This window comes from Nematostella vectensis, chromosome 14, assembly GCF_932526225.1.
Source record: "Nematostella vectensis chromosome 14, jaNemVect1.1, whole genome shotgun sequence".
NCBI classification, from domain to species: Eukaryota; Metazoa; Cnidaria; class Anthozoa; order Actiniaria; family Edwardsiidae; genus Nematostella; species Nematostella vectensis.
The window spans coordinates 4,132,843-4,148,899 of record NC_064047.1 but is presented as its reverse complement, the minus strand read 5'-3'; the positions used below and the strand labels follow the sequence as shown (position 1 = coordinate 4,148,899).

The 16,057-nt window shown below is 42.4% G+C and overlaps 1 protein-coding gene across 4 annotated transcripts in view; it reads right to left on the bottom strand.

Annotated features, from left to right (window-relative positions):
• Positions 1-1,425: 1,425 nt before the first annotated feature.
• Positions 1,426-16,057, bottom strand: part of LOC5516681 (dynein axonemal heavy chain 5) — a 97,128-nt gene continuing 82,496 nt past the window's right edge. For all 4 annotated transcript variants that reach the window (XM_048721752.1, XM_048721754.1, XM_048721753.1 and 1 more), the window contains 13 exons: positions 15,801-15,936; positions 15,632-15,718; positions 14,806-14,991; positions 14,213-14,410; positions 13,603-13,710; positions 12,111-12,222; positions 11,335-11,465; positions 10,618-10,767; positions 9,725-9,868; positions 9,077-9,193; positions 7,737-7,946; positions 3,050-3,211; positions 1,426-2,195 (listed from right to left, as the gene is read on the bottom strand). In XM_048721752.1, the coding sequence (XP_048577709.1) occupies positions 1,869-2,195; positions 3,050-3,211; positions 7,737-7,946; positions 9,077-9,193; positions 9,725-9,868; positions 10,618-10,767; positions 11,335-11,465; positions 12,111-12,222; positions 13,603-13,710; positions 14,213-14,410; positions 14,806-14,991; positions 15,632-15,718; positions 15,801-15,936 (2,068 nt within the window). In that variant the 3' untranslated portion in view covers positions 1,426-1,868. The remainder of the gene's footprint in view (positions 2,196-3,049; positions 3,212-7,736; positions 7,947-9,076; positions 9,194-9,724; positions 9,869-10,617; positions 10,768-11,334; positions 11,466-12,110; positions 12,223-13,602; positions 13,711-14,212; positions 14,411-14,805; positions 14,992-15,631; positions 15,719-15,800; positions 15,937-16,057) is intronic.

Below are 16,057 nucleotides of genomic sequence, written 5' to 3'. Positions count from 1 at the left end.
TAAACTTATCCGTTGCCTTAGCGCTTTAGTTTCTATGGGGAGGGGATGAATAGGGGTCTCCAAATCCGCCGATCCGCTCTTCTTTTTTTTCTCGAAAATCCATTGATCCGCACAAAGTTTTGCTTTAATCCGAAACCGCAACGCATGATAGACGAAACAATTGATAATAAGAAAATCATATATGTGTTTTGTAAAGTCAAAAGTCGGCAAAATCTACAGTCACAATTATCAGAATCCGAAATACGACGTTAAATTTATCAATAGATTTTCCTGTATTCTTTTATGATATAACATCAAGAGAAATGGAGCAAAATTAACAAAATACGCATTATTTCCAGATATAGAAGGTTTTATATCGTCATTAGAAAATGTAGACAAAATAATCGCGATCTTTTTTATAGATAGACTTGAAGGTACTTAGCGACAAATTTCATAGTAACTAAGCAACCACTTTTTATCATTCTTTCGTTAAGAGTAAAAGACGCAAAAATAGAAATATGAAAGATTTTGGCTTGAAAATGTTAGAAACACCCTGAACTAGGCGCGAACAATGTGCTAAAAAGTGCTTCATTTTTTTAAATATTAATTTCCAATGAAAGAAAATGTCTGGCAAACTGCGACCGAATTTAGACTTTTGGGAGGCCTGTTGTGACGTCACAACCCTACAGCGTCAGGAGGTAGACACTTAGTCGAGGATTGACGCTTATTTAAGTGTCTGAAAAAGCTTCCTACAGTAGAGAATAAATCACTCCCAGTTAGCGGGGTATTGGAGCTATCAAGATCTCACATGACGTGTGTATGGGAGGAGAGGGTGGGGGAAGTGTGGCATGTAGCAGGAAGATCAAATCTCATTTAGTCTCCTACAAAGGTACGTGGACTCTGAGAAAGAGATTGCATGGGCGACTGTACCCCTTGGACGATATTGCAAACAGCAAAAGTGGTTTTCCTTGTTTGGACGAACTAAAGGCCTGGCTAAACTAGGCGACATGTCGAGCGCGAAAATGTAGCGTGCAACATGTCTCCTCAATGTTTCCTAGTTAAGTGCGCGACAAATTTTGTAGAGCGCGACACGAAAATGTTTCTCAACTATCCGAGAAACGTTTCTTTGTCGCTGCTAAGAGATTTGGTGCGCACTACAATGATTTTCGAGCTGGCTAAATAGGACAATGTCGCACGCTATGTAGCACGTTACATATCTCCTAGTGTTCACAGGAAATCACCGTTCATACAGCGCTAAACTCGGCTAGCAATATCGGCGCTGTTTGTACGGCGATTAATATGACGAGAACTAACCTCGTCGACTTGCTTTATTTATTCAGGGCCGCACAGCGTATTTTTGAAGGGAGGTGGGAAAGGGGGTTGAGTCTGCCCGCCCCTGTTATGTCGCTACGTACTTATAAGAGACCGATATTACAGCCACAACCATTTATTAAAATGGAATAATTTATTTTTTAACTTTCATTGGCAACACGTACATACAGCGTATATTTAAGGATGTACACGAACAACACACAACCGTAAGAAAGAGTCTAGAATTTCAAAAAATATTTTTCTGCAATATTACAAAATTCCAACAAAACTCCAGGAACTCACGCTTTCAACAAGATCTCAATTCAATACAAAGTTGTATATACATAGCCATTAATTAGTGACCTCTTCAAAAGTACGACCACAGTTTGTACATACAATTTTTACGCATTCATGTGGGAAGAAAAGTGATCGAAAGACGTTTTTTAAACGCGCTCAAAATATGAGCCTATGAATTAGCCTAACTAGGGCCTAATGTTTGCACCAACAAAATAGTCCCAAAAAGTGCCTATATGAAAGCATATATCAGAATCTCGACGGACACTATCGCAAACGTGTCCCTAAAAGGGCCTAAGTGTACTTGAAAGACCACGAAGGGGCCATCTTGTCCCGGAAATATCCTTGTTGTCAATATCCAGCAGCATAACAGGATCGCGGGTGCAGATCCTTGAGGCGTAACAGGGACATGAATACGACACAGCAGCGCGCAACGGGTCATTTAGGGACGCCTTTTCCGTCTGGGGCACCACGGTGATATGGACCACAGGCAGGGGGGTGGGACCATATTTGGGAGGTGCGTCGAGGAGGTCTCCCGTGGTCTTCTCCCAGGCACAGCCCCAAAGGTAAATTCCATACACAAACATGCCATCCAGAGGGGGCTCACGAAGCTAGAAGGTAAGCAGAAGGGTTAGATATGAACGAGTGAGAATTGGGTAGGGACATACATGAGACATACACAGTCAGACATTAGACGTAAACATGACAGACGAATACAAACACGAGACGTACACATGACAGACGAATACAAACACGAGACGTACACATGACAGACGAATAAAAACATGATACGTACACATGTCAGACAAATAGAAACATGATTGGTACACATGTCAGACGAATACAAACATGATACGTAAACATGACAGACGAATACAAACACAATACGTACACATGACAGACGAATACAAACATGATACGTACACATGACAGACGAGTACAAAGATGAGACTTACACATGACAGACGAGTACAAACATGATACGTACACATGACAGACGAGTACAAACATGGGACTTACACATGACAGACGAATACAAACATGAGACTTACACGTGACAGACGAATACAAACATGAGACTTACACGTGACAGACGAGTATAAGCACGAGACACACATGACAGATGAGTATAAACATGAGAATTACACGTGACAGACGAGTATAAACATGAGACTTACCCGTGACAGACGAGTATAAACATGAGACTTACCCGTGACAGACGAGTACAAACACGAGACGTACACATGACAGGCGAGTACAAACATGATACGTACACATGACAGACGAATACAAACATCAGGCTTACACGTGACAGATGAGTACGAACACGAGACGTACGCATGACAGACGAACACAAACATGAGAGTTACACATGTCAGACGAATAAAAACAAGAGACGTACACACATCAGACGAACACAAACATGAGACATACACATGACGGACAATTACAGACACGTGCTTACATGATCTTTGTCCCGTCCGGTGATCTCGGTTAGAAAGACGAATGGCTCAGTACCGGACGCTTTGGACTCGGCGTTTCGGACGGCCTCTTGTTTGACGATGGACAGCAGACGACGAGGATTGAAAAACGCACCAAGCCAGTACGCAGGTACACGGTCACGCCCCTAGAGGACACGGGAGGGAATGGATTAATGAATACACTCACGTAACAAGCGCTCAATGCTACAGATGGTGCTGTTATATGACCTTATCTTGCGACTCGGTTATATAAACACGTTAAATTGCTCAGTTGAATGACCCTTGTGAAATAACCCTGCTATGTGAATCCGTTAAATGGCCCTGTTATGACTCAGTTCTATGACTCAGGTATATAGCCCTGTCTTATGAATCAGTTAAAATCCGTCGATCCGGCTTGTGTCACGATATCCTTTTGCCTTTGATTTTAATAATGTTAAACTTAAAAAATATATAACTTTCCCTGCATTTTTTGGTACGTTAGAAAAATAATAGAGTCGTTTTTACTGCTGGATGGGTTGAATCTCACAGCGATTCAACCTGTTGAACTGAAACAAAAATCTCTTGCTCAACTTCGTTCCTTTTGTAACCAGAACGGTTGGGAATTTGTCCCTAATACCAACATTACATCGGCTCATCTAAATACAAAAGGACTTCACCTGAACAAGTCAGGCACCCAGGTACTCCAGAGAAATTTTAATTCAATGTTAAATAAGTGATTGGGTGAAAGTGTGAGCGCTAATTCGCCGGCTTATTCACTTCTCGACCAGCCTAAATTATTTTCTAAAAATATTTCATCTAACAATGATTATATTCCATCTGGCCCAACAGCTAGAGGCTTCAAAATGGCTTTTTTAAATATTGTCAGTATTCCAAAATATATAGATGAAATTCGGACGTCTAAATTAATGAATTCATTCGATATTTTAGGTTTTAGTGAGACCAGGCTCGATGACACTTATACAGACGCTGAATTAAAAATTCATGGATATGATATCTTCAGGAAAGACAGAAATCGCGATGGTGGCGGTGTGTGTGTATATATCCGCAGCTCCATCAATTGTGTTAATAGAAAAGAAATTGTTCCTGAAGATGTCGAAGCTGTCTGTTTAGAAATTCGTAAACCAAACAGTCGGCCTTTCATTGTTAGTGTTGTCTATCGTCCTGAGTCTCCGATCGAATATTTTAATCGCTTCGAAGAGTTAATAAAGGCAGTAGACGATGAAGACAAAGAGCACGTGATTCTTGGGGATTTAAATTGTTGTTTACTCAAGAAGAAAGTCTTTGATAATAAAACAAAAAAGTTAAAATCAATTTATGAAGCATATCAACTATCCCAGTTGATAAACGAGCCTACGCGTATAACAATTGATTCTAAAAGCCTAATTGATCACTTTGTCACATCGTCTCCTGACAAAATAAACTCATCAGGCGTAATTCACATTGGTCCGAGTGATCATAGTTTGATCTATGGAATAAGAAAGATAAACCCTTATAGGTGTGCGCGAGATAAAGCAAAAACCATTGAAACACGTAATTTTAAACATTTCGATCAACAAAAGTTTGTAAAGGACCTCCTTACTCAGTCGTGGGAACAGATTGTTTTGTGTCATGACACTAATGAGATGTGGGCACATTGGAAAGACCTGTTTCTAAACGTGTTAGACAGGCATGCCCCTGTACAATCTAAAAGAAAAAAAGCATTTAATGTCCCATGGCTGACCAGAGAGATCAAAGATTTAATTAATAACAGAGATAAGTTAAAGCGCAAAGCAATGGTGAGTAAATTACGTAATGACTGGGATGATTTTAAGGCATCCCGAAATAAAGTAAACATTGCCTTGCGCCAAGCCAAATCCAACTATTATCGTAATAAGATTGCAAATCAAAAGAATAATCCCAAAGAGGCTTGGAAAACGATAAATAGTCTACTTGGTCGCACCAAAGAAAATACAACTGTAAATGAACTTAAATTTGACGACCAAAGCCTTTTTTCACAAGAACATATTGCCGAAGCATTTAATGATTATTTTTCTAATGTTGGTCCAAAATTGGCAAGTTCAATGGCAAACCCTAGTAAATCATTTGAGCATTTCATTAAGCCATGTAGTGCTCAAATGTCACGTTTTAAGTTAGTATCCAATACAAAAGTACTAAAGCTTTTGGGTTGCCTTTCTAATGCAAAAGCGACTGGTATTGACAAAATCTCTGGAAAAATACTCAAGTGTGCAGCCCATGCCATTTCTCCATCTCTCACTTACATTTTTAACAACTCTATAATTTCCAACTGTTTTCCAGATGAGTGGAAAATGGCTAGGGTTTTGCCCCTCTTTAAAAAAGGCTCTAAGACTATTCCCGACAACTATAGACCAATAAGTATATTACCAGTGATTAGCAAACTAATGGAAAAAATAATGTATGAACAGTTATACGATCATTTTACAGCAAACCAAATTTTATCCGAACAACAATTTGGCTTTCGAAGACTACACTCTACTGTTTCTGCTCTCCTTGATAGCACTAATAGCTGGTATATTAACATGGACAGACAAAAGTTTAATTTAGTTGTATTTTTGGATCTAAAAAAGGCATTTGATACCGTTAATCATGACATTTTGCTTCGAAAACTAGAATTGAATGGTATCACTGGAAATGCCCTTTTATTAATTCAATCTTATTTGTCCAACCGTAAACAGAAATGCCAGCTAAACAGTACAGTGTCCTCTGAAAGTAAAATCACATGTGGCATTCCTCAGGGTTCAATTCTTGGCCCACTTTTCTTCCTCTTATATATTAATGATCTACCAGAGTGTCTATTGCACACTACTCCTAGATTATTTGCTGACGATACAAACTTGACAGCGTCTGGTAGTACTGTAGGGGAAGTTGAGTTGGCCATGAATTCGGACCTTGAGCAAGTGAAAGAATGGCTCTTGGCTAATAAATTAAGTCTCAATGTAGCAAAAACAGAATTCTTATTAATAGGATCCCACCACAAGCTAAGAACCCTTCCTTGCAAACCTTCTATCTCTATTGATAACAAGGAACTAAAACAAGTTCAGCAGAGTAGGGTTCTTGGTGTGGAAATTGACGAACACCTAAATTGGGATCAGCACATTGATTCTCTTGCTAAAAAAGTCAGTTCTGGTATAGGAGCCATGAAACGAATTTCTGAATTTGCTAATCAAAATACATTAGTCTCTATTTATAATGCAATCATCCAACCACACCTTAACTACTGTAGCGAGGTGTGGGATACTCTTGGGCAATGTAACACAATCCGTCTTCAAAAATTGCAAAATAGGGCGGCAAGGGTGATCACAAACAGGTCAAATGACACCCCTGCCACAGAGGCTCTAGCTGAATTTGGCTGGCAAAATTTAGAGACCCAGCGAGCAAAGACAAAAGCCAAACAAATGTTTAAAGTTTTGCATGATATGGCTCCAAACTGTCTCACGGACCTTTTCAGCTTAAAGAAAAATATTACAAATTACAATCTCAGAGGCTCCTCCACCTCGCTACAGCTGCCACTCCCAAAAACTGAATTTATGAAAAAAAGTTTCAGCTATGATGGAGCTAAATTATGGAATTCCCTCCCAGAGGCTAGTCGTGATTGTACAAGTTTATCATCATTTGTCAGAGAATTAGAGGCTCACACTTTTATCTAAACAAATAATTAGTTTAGCGTATTTATAGTATTATATATCCACATAGATCAAGTTTTTTTTTTTTTTTTTTTTTTTTTCTTTCGTTATTTATTTAAATACTTTTACTTATAGTTATATTTCTAATTATTATAGATATATATATATATATATTTTTTCCACACGCCCCTTGTGGAAATCAGCTGTTGTTGACGGGGCAAGCGTGTCTTAAATAAAGTCTATCTCTCTCTCTCTCTCTCTCTATCTCTCTCTCAACTACACGTCATGCAAATCGGATAAACAGAGAGGTCAAGCGATAAATGCATGGAATGCAAAATGCACACTGGCATGTAAAAAATCTCTGTTAATACTAGAAATTTGTTGGCCGAAACACAGAATTCAAGCATAAGTTACACTTAAAACAAGATTTTACCTTATGTTTTTAAATTTTTATTGTTAGGGATTATTTTTTTGTAATATGGCTTATTAGAGAAAGTTGATGTAGGGAACCTTGTTAAAATAAGAAGAGAAAAAGATCATTGTCCCTGCTCCATCTGATGGGTTCAAAACAGAAAATCACCAATAAGATATACAGTATTAGGGAGCACATTTTCCACATAGTTTCCTCAAAATCAAACTATATTCTACATGTTCTTACCAGTATGTTTTATATAAAAAGATCATGGGGAAGGCTTTTTGCCACAGAAGAATTGGACCTTGGTTCCTTCTTGCATGAATGATTACTTTTAAGTAATCATCTTTAAAAAGCCGCATTGTCACTAGTTTACTTCCGGTCGATTACGTAGCAATCTCCGATGATTATAAACAGAAAACGCGAAAAATATTTCAAAATATTGAAAGCAGTGTGTCTATTGGAAGTCTCTTTACAGATGTGATCGATAATTTAGAGTGGATGGCCTGTTAAATATCTCGGATTCTAATATATTCCTTTGTCTTTTAACGGTTGAGGTTTCCGTCGGACCTCCGGAAGTAAACTGGTGACAATGCTGCTTTAATGACCGTGACCTACCTGCACAACAATCCTGTCGATGTGGGAGAATCGACTACCGAGGTCTGTGAACCAAGCTGCCAGGCTCCAGGTAGCGGGAGGGGAGGCGTCCCCGCCCAAGGTACACCAGAGCTTAGGGATGCGCAGCTGGTAGAGGTCATCGGCCGCATCGAGCATCTCCTCGCTGAGCTGGTCACCATACACGCTGTCATCCGTGGCAGCCTTGATGGCCTGGAGTAAAAGGAGGCAGGAAGTGTTGGAGATATCTCCCGAGATTATACATTTGAAACCCCAAGCGATGGCCTGGGGTAGAGGGAGGCAGGGAGAGTTGGATGTTACAAGAGAGTTTGAAATATCTCCTGTGATACAGTGAAAGAAAATGGTAACCCCCTTTCGCCAAATAATGATAGTCTAGGGTAGAGGGAGGCAGAACAATTGGATGTTACAAGAGAGTTAGGGATATCTCCAGTGATACAGTGAAAGGAAACGGTCAAATCTACAGAGGCAGCAAGAATTGGGTACCGACAGTCACATATCTCCTTTGATGATGCACTTGAAAACCGAAAGAATAAAGGAAATGTTCATACCCTTTACGTCACCAAAACAATCCACACGAGGAAGGAAGAATTGGTTAGAGATATTTTAGGTAGTCCAGTGTGTTAGCGCGCCAGGTTATCAGACCTCTCACCTATGCTGAAAACGGAATCGATTCCCGATCGGGACATAGTATCTTTCTGTTTCTTGTCCTTATATTTGAGGTGTTGAACGTACGTGAGGTCACTAAGGTCTTGTGTTCTCCAGAGAAACCAGCATCAATACGTATAAGGATTGTAAATGTGAAGTGCGCGAAACATCGTTGATACTTTATATTAGCGTTAAATAAATACTATATTATATCCTGTGATTAATAAGTCAAAATTCCCAAAAAGTCGAGTTCGTGAGCCAGAGTAATGAATAAGATTCGCCAAAATCTTGTACTCGGCTATGCCAAATTTTCGACTTCTTCAAGGCAGACTGAAGATTATAAATTGTTACAAGCTTCTTTACATCAAATTAGTGGCGCGAGACGGGAGCTTGTTACGACTCCCCTTATCAGTCTGCCCCTGAGAAGGCCTTATTAAAGAAAAAAAATATATCTTTAGTAATAAAACACAGTCGGGCCCCAATGGAAAAAAGGAAACTGTCACCTCTTTCACTCCAAAAAACAATTAGTAACCTTACGACGGTGGAGAGTCGAGGAAGGCGCACTCGCAAGATTTCAGCGCGGCGCTACCACATTTTTCTTTTAGCACGCGGAGAAATACAACGTGTGCGCCGTCGTGAATCTTTAGTCCCCTAATGCCAAGCGTGCAATGACTCACCACCAGAGATTCCTTGACCGCAACAAGGAGGCGTGACATGCTTTCCACCTCAGCTATCGCAAACAGATTGAATGGCGTCGTGCCACCGGCTTTCTTCATCCGCTCATAGACGCTCTCCTGAGAAGTAGAATGGAAAGCATGAGAACAACATTATAAAAGCACTGGAATAATAACGAATTGGCGGGAAAATGCTAAAATAGGCTCATCAAATTAGGCGGAAGAAACTGCAATTCTTTGGGATCCGTTTTGGGTAGTGCCCTGGAATGTTATGTGTCCCCGAGATCAGTTGGGGGACTTTTGGGGCTCGATTCGGGTACTGGGATAATTTAAGTTCCTGTACAAAACTTGCCGAAAGTGCATAGTGAGCAACACGAGAGAAAAAAAAAATCAAATATGGCTTATTCAATTTGTTGCAACTAGTGTCATTGAAGTCTAACTCTCGTCACGGCGTTCGTATAACACTCGACAAAATATCTCGGGAATTAGGACTTAGATCAGCCGCGCACTTTTTGTACCGCAGGTCCACGATTAACGAGCCAATCCAGAGTAGGATCTTCTCTCAAGAATTAACAGTAACGAGTCAATCCAAAATATAAACGACTAATCGAATTCCGACAAAACTTTAGGCAAATCCAAAGCCGCTCTTACCTTATTCCAAACTTTTGGCAGCTTAGATATCATCGCTGTGCAGACCTCATTCAGGTCGACCTCCTTGCGACTTCTGAGAGCAACCATGCTCGCGCTAGCAAACACCCCGGCCTCCACTACGCACATCGCGCCCGCACCAATAGCCTAAAAGAGAAGCAAGTCAACATTAGTATCAAACTGGTTTTCAGTAATGTGCGTGGCGGATTAAGAGGATCTGTGGGAGGTGAAGAGAGGGCAGAGGGCAGCACAAGCCCCAACAGACCCAGGAACTGACTACATCAATAGCAACGGCAACAGAGCCTGTCGTTCAAGACACGGATCATACAGCCACAACAGGCGCTGAAAAATATCAATGGGCTGAACCAGGCGCATACCCCATCTTCTCGCGATACAGACGGCAGCCATCATGGTAGCTAAGACCATATTATATACCTATTATTCAGCATAGTCCCAGGCGTTTTTATCGGGTTTCCTGTGCTCAGAGATAAACCGTGGGGTAGCCTGGGGGCTGGGACAAGCTCACCCACACTAGGCGTTCGGGGAGATGGTTTCCTGTGACGTCACAACTCTTACCATCCACAGAAAACCCAACCACAGGAAACCCGATAAGAACGCCTGGGACTAGGCTGCCTATTATTGACACGGTGTGTGGATGTGCGAACCGAAGAATTATAGAACCGGGAAAAATTCGTGGCTCCACAAGTCCCGTACACCCAAACCAAACTAGGACAGTAACATAGCTGATTTTGATCTTAATTAACGCTATTTTCTCCCTATGAAAATAAGCGTGGAGGATCAGAGACGGCGTGCGCCACAAGTATGATTATCCTCCTCGTAAGAGGCCTAATATACCCGATATACAACTCTCGAGTGTCATTGTTCTGGGGACGAACCTGTGCGCTTGAGCTTTGCAGGATAACTCCTGACGTAGGCATTAGTGTGGACGGATCAGAGACGGCGTGCGTCAGGCTATCTGTGGACGCCATGCGGTCTAGCAGCATGTTCAGACGTGTGAACACGTATTGGTGGTCGGGAAGATGAGTCTGCAAAACGAAAAAGGGCGCATTAAATTTTATGTCTGGCTCACACTAAATCATAACAACATAATCGAGCGCACCTTAAAGATGTATGTGGGATGGGGATAGAGGGTAGCGCGTGGGTTGTAAAGTCAGGACGAAGGGCAATGGGAAAGAAAAAAAAGAGATGTAGAGTAAGATGGTAGAGAACAGAGGGTTAGAGTGAAGGAGGAGAGAAGAGGGAAGAAGAGAAGACAATGGAAGAGTCAAGGGTAGAGGACGAGATTAGAGGCGATTATTGAGAAGAAAGAGGGGCGGGGTAGCGGGTAGGAGGTAGGGAGGTTGACAAAAGGGTAAGATAGGAGGAAAAGGGTGGGAGAGAAAAGTGGAAGAAGACAATGGGAGAGTAGAGGGTAGAGGATGAGATAAGAGGTGAAAAGGAAAGATGGACGGGTAAGATGGTAGCGGGTAGGAGGTAGGGAGGTGGACAAGACAAAGCTACAAATAAGATAAAAGTCGAGGTTAGAAGGGGAGATAGGAGGCGCTACGAGGGCCAAAACATTGCGGTAAGCAGAGAAACAAGAGAGAAGTCACCTCAGGTGATGTATGCAAGCAGCAAGCTTCAGGTAGTTCCAAGACGTCCCCCGCCACGGACTCCATACCGGACAGTACATTTGTCATGCGCACAGAGCTGGTGAACAGAGCTGACGGTAACTTGTACTTGGCTGAAAAATAGCAGACATAGTGAGGGTTATACAGTGGAACCGCTGTGCCGTTAAATGCGTCCGCTATAAACAGAGGTATCCACATAAAGGTTAGGCTGGCTTGGATGATAACTCCAACCAATGCTAAACACAAGAAACATCAGCAAAGCATTACACCATGGATAAGTAGGCGCGGATCTATGGATGGGCTTAGCGGGCCCCGGCCCCCTTATTTTAAGATATTTGGCTTACTGTCGAATCTGTTGTATCGCGACCCGCGTCAGTAAAACCATTCTGAGCCAATCAGAGTCTCGCTTTGTGCACCTCTTTGGCTATCCTCTGGACAAAAACCAGACAGTGTCGCGACAGAAAGCCGGGCAACTGCACTAGGTGAGAGATGGCAAGAATCTGATTGGCTTAGAATAATTTGACTGGCGGAACAAAAAAAGACAAAAACAAATCGATGTTTTGAAAGTGCGGCGTCGCGATACAACGGATTCGACAGTAAAAATAAAAAGAAATATAAGGAAATCCAAGGAAGAACAATGAATCCGGCAACCCTTTCTAGAAACCCTTGCTTCGCCCCCCCCCCCCCCCCCCCCCCTTTTTGAACTCCTGGACCCGCCCCTGGTAGGGTGATAGCTCAAACGCAAACCGAGTACATACTCTTGGCAGCTTCGAACTCTTTCTTGACAGCAGCAGGGCTCACCCAGTAATCAATGATCGCACTGAGCCCCTGTCGATCAAAATCGTCACTGACGCAGCTGCCGTATACCACCTGTAGATACACCAATCAGAGGTCAAGGTCATAGATAATTACCGAGAATAGACCAATCAAAACTCAAGTACAATAAAACCGATTTTATGAAATGTCGCATGTGTTCCTTGCATTCTTATTTTTCAGGCTGACTTTGCTTTCATGCATGTGCTCATTTTATTCAATTTTAGCCTGGCTGTTCTTGTATGCAAGTTTCTATTAATCGATCAGTCAATCAATGTATGAATCGACACAAGGTTGAAAAGGTGGTATGTTAGACGACTCTGTGAGACAGAGTGGTTGCGCTGACGTTTCGAGCGTTAGCCCTTCGTCTTTTGCTCCGACGAAGGGCTAACGCTAATTCTCCGACGAATGGCTAACGCTAATGCTCCGACGAAGGCTAACGCTAATGCTCCGACGAATGGCTAACGCTCGAAACGTCAGCGCAACCACCCTGAAACACAGAGGCGTCCAACAAACCTTTTCAACCTTGTGTTGATTCATACCTTGTCTACACCACGCCTACGCAGACCATCTAGTTTTTCTACAGCTTGCCTGTTGTCTTTCTAGTTATACAATCAATCAATGGTTTATTAAACCCTTTTGCAGCCTTCCAGGCTGGATCACGGGGCCCGTCAGCAGGACACGAATATTATTCAATACAATTGAAATTCAAATGTTAACAAATCGTTCATGCGGGGAACGTGGGGAACTTGTCTACACCACGCCTACGCAGACCATCTAGTTTTTCTACAGCTTGCCTGTTGTCTTTCTAGTTATACAATCAATCAATGGTTTATTAAACCCTTTTGCAGCCTTCCAGGCTGGATCACGGGGCCCGTCAGCAGGACACGAATATTATTCAATACAATTGAAATTCAAATGTTAACAAATCGTTCATGCGGTTTGTCCTCGCCACATTCGGGCGAATTGACTGGTGACCGGAGCGTAGGACACGACCTCTGGGGATTGAATAATCCCCCAAGTGAACCGTCTTCCCTACATGGTTTAATAAATCTGCTGTATGATTCACATTAACCACAAGAATTACTTATAGAGTGGTTTTCAAAATCCCGTGCAACAAAATGTAATTGTTAAAGTGTAATAGTCAAGCCAGAACAAAAGAGAACAACGACATTACAGTGTATTAGTACTAAATAAACTAAAAAGTATTTCACGGGTTTTTGAAAACCACTCTACTAAGTGCTTTTTACTAAATGCAAGGTTTTATATTTCCCAAGAACTATAACAAAACAAGCTTTCATTGATAAAATATTGTGGCGGTTAGTACTGTCAGATTTTGTTATTCCCTTGTAACACGTTTAGGCCAGGCGTTATTCATGCACTTATTCGATGCTAATTGGAGCAATTACGGTAAGCTTGGCATCATTGATTGCACACCTCAGAAAGCATGTAGCGTAGACCGTTCCATTGAATACTGCGGGAGCTACCGCCCGCGTTCATGTCAGCGGTATCCTGGAACTCGCGGACAGCCAGATCGAGGGATTGCTAGGCAACAAAAACAAACAAACATACTTGATTACTACTGACAATGAAATGTAGCTTCAGAGGGATGGATAAATTTGATATATTCCACAGTAAATAAACTACAGCGTTTAACCATTGCGGAAGCTATGGTCTGCTAAAAAACTGTGACCCCCTGGTTACAAACGCTGGGACGCAGGGGCGTAGCCAGGAGCGTGGCCCAGGGGGCCCGGGCCCGCCTACTTTCAGCCACAAATACAGTAAATGTATGAGACATTATCTAAAATACAGAAGAAAATGCATGAAAGGGCCTTTTGGGCCTCCACCTGTTATAAATCCTGGCTACACAGCTGTGACCTTCAGCTATGTCAGATGAATTATTACAACCTGACTTATGGGCACTATAGACAAGTTTCCATCAAGGAAAGCACAGTGGGCAGCAATAGGGAGATAACACCCGTTAATAAATAAAACTGTTATCAACCTTGTGTTCATTCACTTCAATTTCTTTGTTGTAGTTACATACCCATAGCTCAGCGGTGCCTATGCCTTTGAAGTCCTCTGGTCTGTTCCACCCCGCCAGCTTGAATCTCGTTCGTAACCGCACGATACTGTGCAGCATGCAGAGGTTATGGAGCAGCGCGGGCCACTCGGGCCGATTACTGATCCTCAGCAGCTCATTATCCACCCACGTCATGGAGCGCTGCAGGCTGTCTTTGGTGCTCTGAAGGTGAGAGTTAACCAATCAGCGCAAAGAAGTACACAAAATCAACCAATCAGTGCAACACAAAGGCAACCGATAGGCGTAAAGTATTTTAGAATATCAATAACAAAGCGCAAAGATAATAAAAGCGACCAATTAGCGCAGAGAATTGCACAAAATCAATCAATCAGCACTTAGTGTCACACAAAATCAGCCAGTCCTCGCAAAGGATGGAAATCAACGAAAACTACCACGAAATCAACCAATCAGCGGAAAGGAACACAAAAAGCAACCTATCAGTGTAAAATATCTCAAAATAAATCAACCAAAAAGTGGAAAGATTGACACAACATCAACCAATCAGCGAACCATATAAAGAACAAAAGGCTGCTTATTGGCCAAAATCTTTCGTTAACCTTTGGTGAGTCGGCGACGACCTTTACAGCTGACTGGAGAAGCGTGGAGGGGATGTTCCCGGTCGGAATGATTGAGACCCAGAGTCTGAACTCGCTGTCCACCGTCTTTGTGTCGTGCATGAGAGAGTCGAGAGCGCTCAACAGACGAGGCGAGTTGTGAGCGTTATGCAGAAGCACCCAACTTCCCTGTGAAGACACGAACAGTGGGGATTAGTCACGCAAAGTGGGGAATAGTCACGCACGGTGGGAATCAATTACGTGGTGCGATAGCTCAGTGGTACGGGCTTCGCAACTCCAGCAAGAGGACCAGGGTACGAACCCAGGTCAGGTCAACTGGGATTTTTTTTCAGAGGTGTAAAAAAACCTGGCTCTCTACGTTGGGGAATGTGTATCCCTCGTGGCTCGGATGACTACGGCGGTCCCGTCTTGCAAAAACCTAGCTGACCAACCTGTTATCGTAATACGTTAAAGAACCACTGAAGAAGGCAGAGTCCATCGTCAGTGTCTGTACTTGGCCGCATAACCAAAAGGGGCATTGACATGCCAACACTCTCTCATCCATGTAAACTGCGTGGCAGCACAGTGCGCCTTATAACAGTCCGAATAAGACCCCGTGTAATGTAAATCCAGAGTAATTCAGCCTATGGCTGCAATTCTGGATAAAGTCGGCCCAGCTTCCCTTCCTTTCCATTCCACGCACAGTGGGAATTAGTCACGCACCGTGGGATTTAGTCACGCACCATGGAAATTAGTCACGCACCGTGGGAATTAGTCACGCACCGTGGGAATTAGCACGAACAGTGGGGAAAAGTCACGTATAATTTACCTGTTGCATTGCCCTGTGTATGAGTTTCCTTGCCATTCGCTCCTCGTTACTTCCTGTATTACAGAGAGCCACTATTTGAATCTCAACCTGAAAACATGGAAAGCCAAATATGGTAAACTTAAGCAAGCAAAAATAGGGACATTGTTAGGTAATCACAATATCCGCTGACCTGCTTCCTTTCCGCGCCCTCCGTGACCAGTTTCTCCACCATGTTGGCTTCTTGCGTGTACAGCAGTACTATTGGCGTGCGGCAATCACTCTGACGATACGTGTAGGGCAGGTCCAGAGACAGCTCAGATGTGTACCTGCAAATTAAAAGTTCATTATAACACAACAAAAAAAATCACCTGTTCACCCTAACACTAAGAATTACACCACGTTCGCACTAACACTTTAGGAATTACACCACGTTCGCAATAACACTTC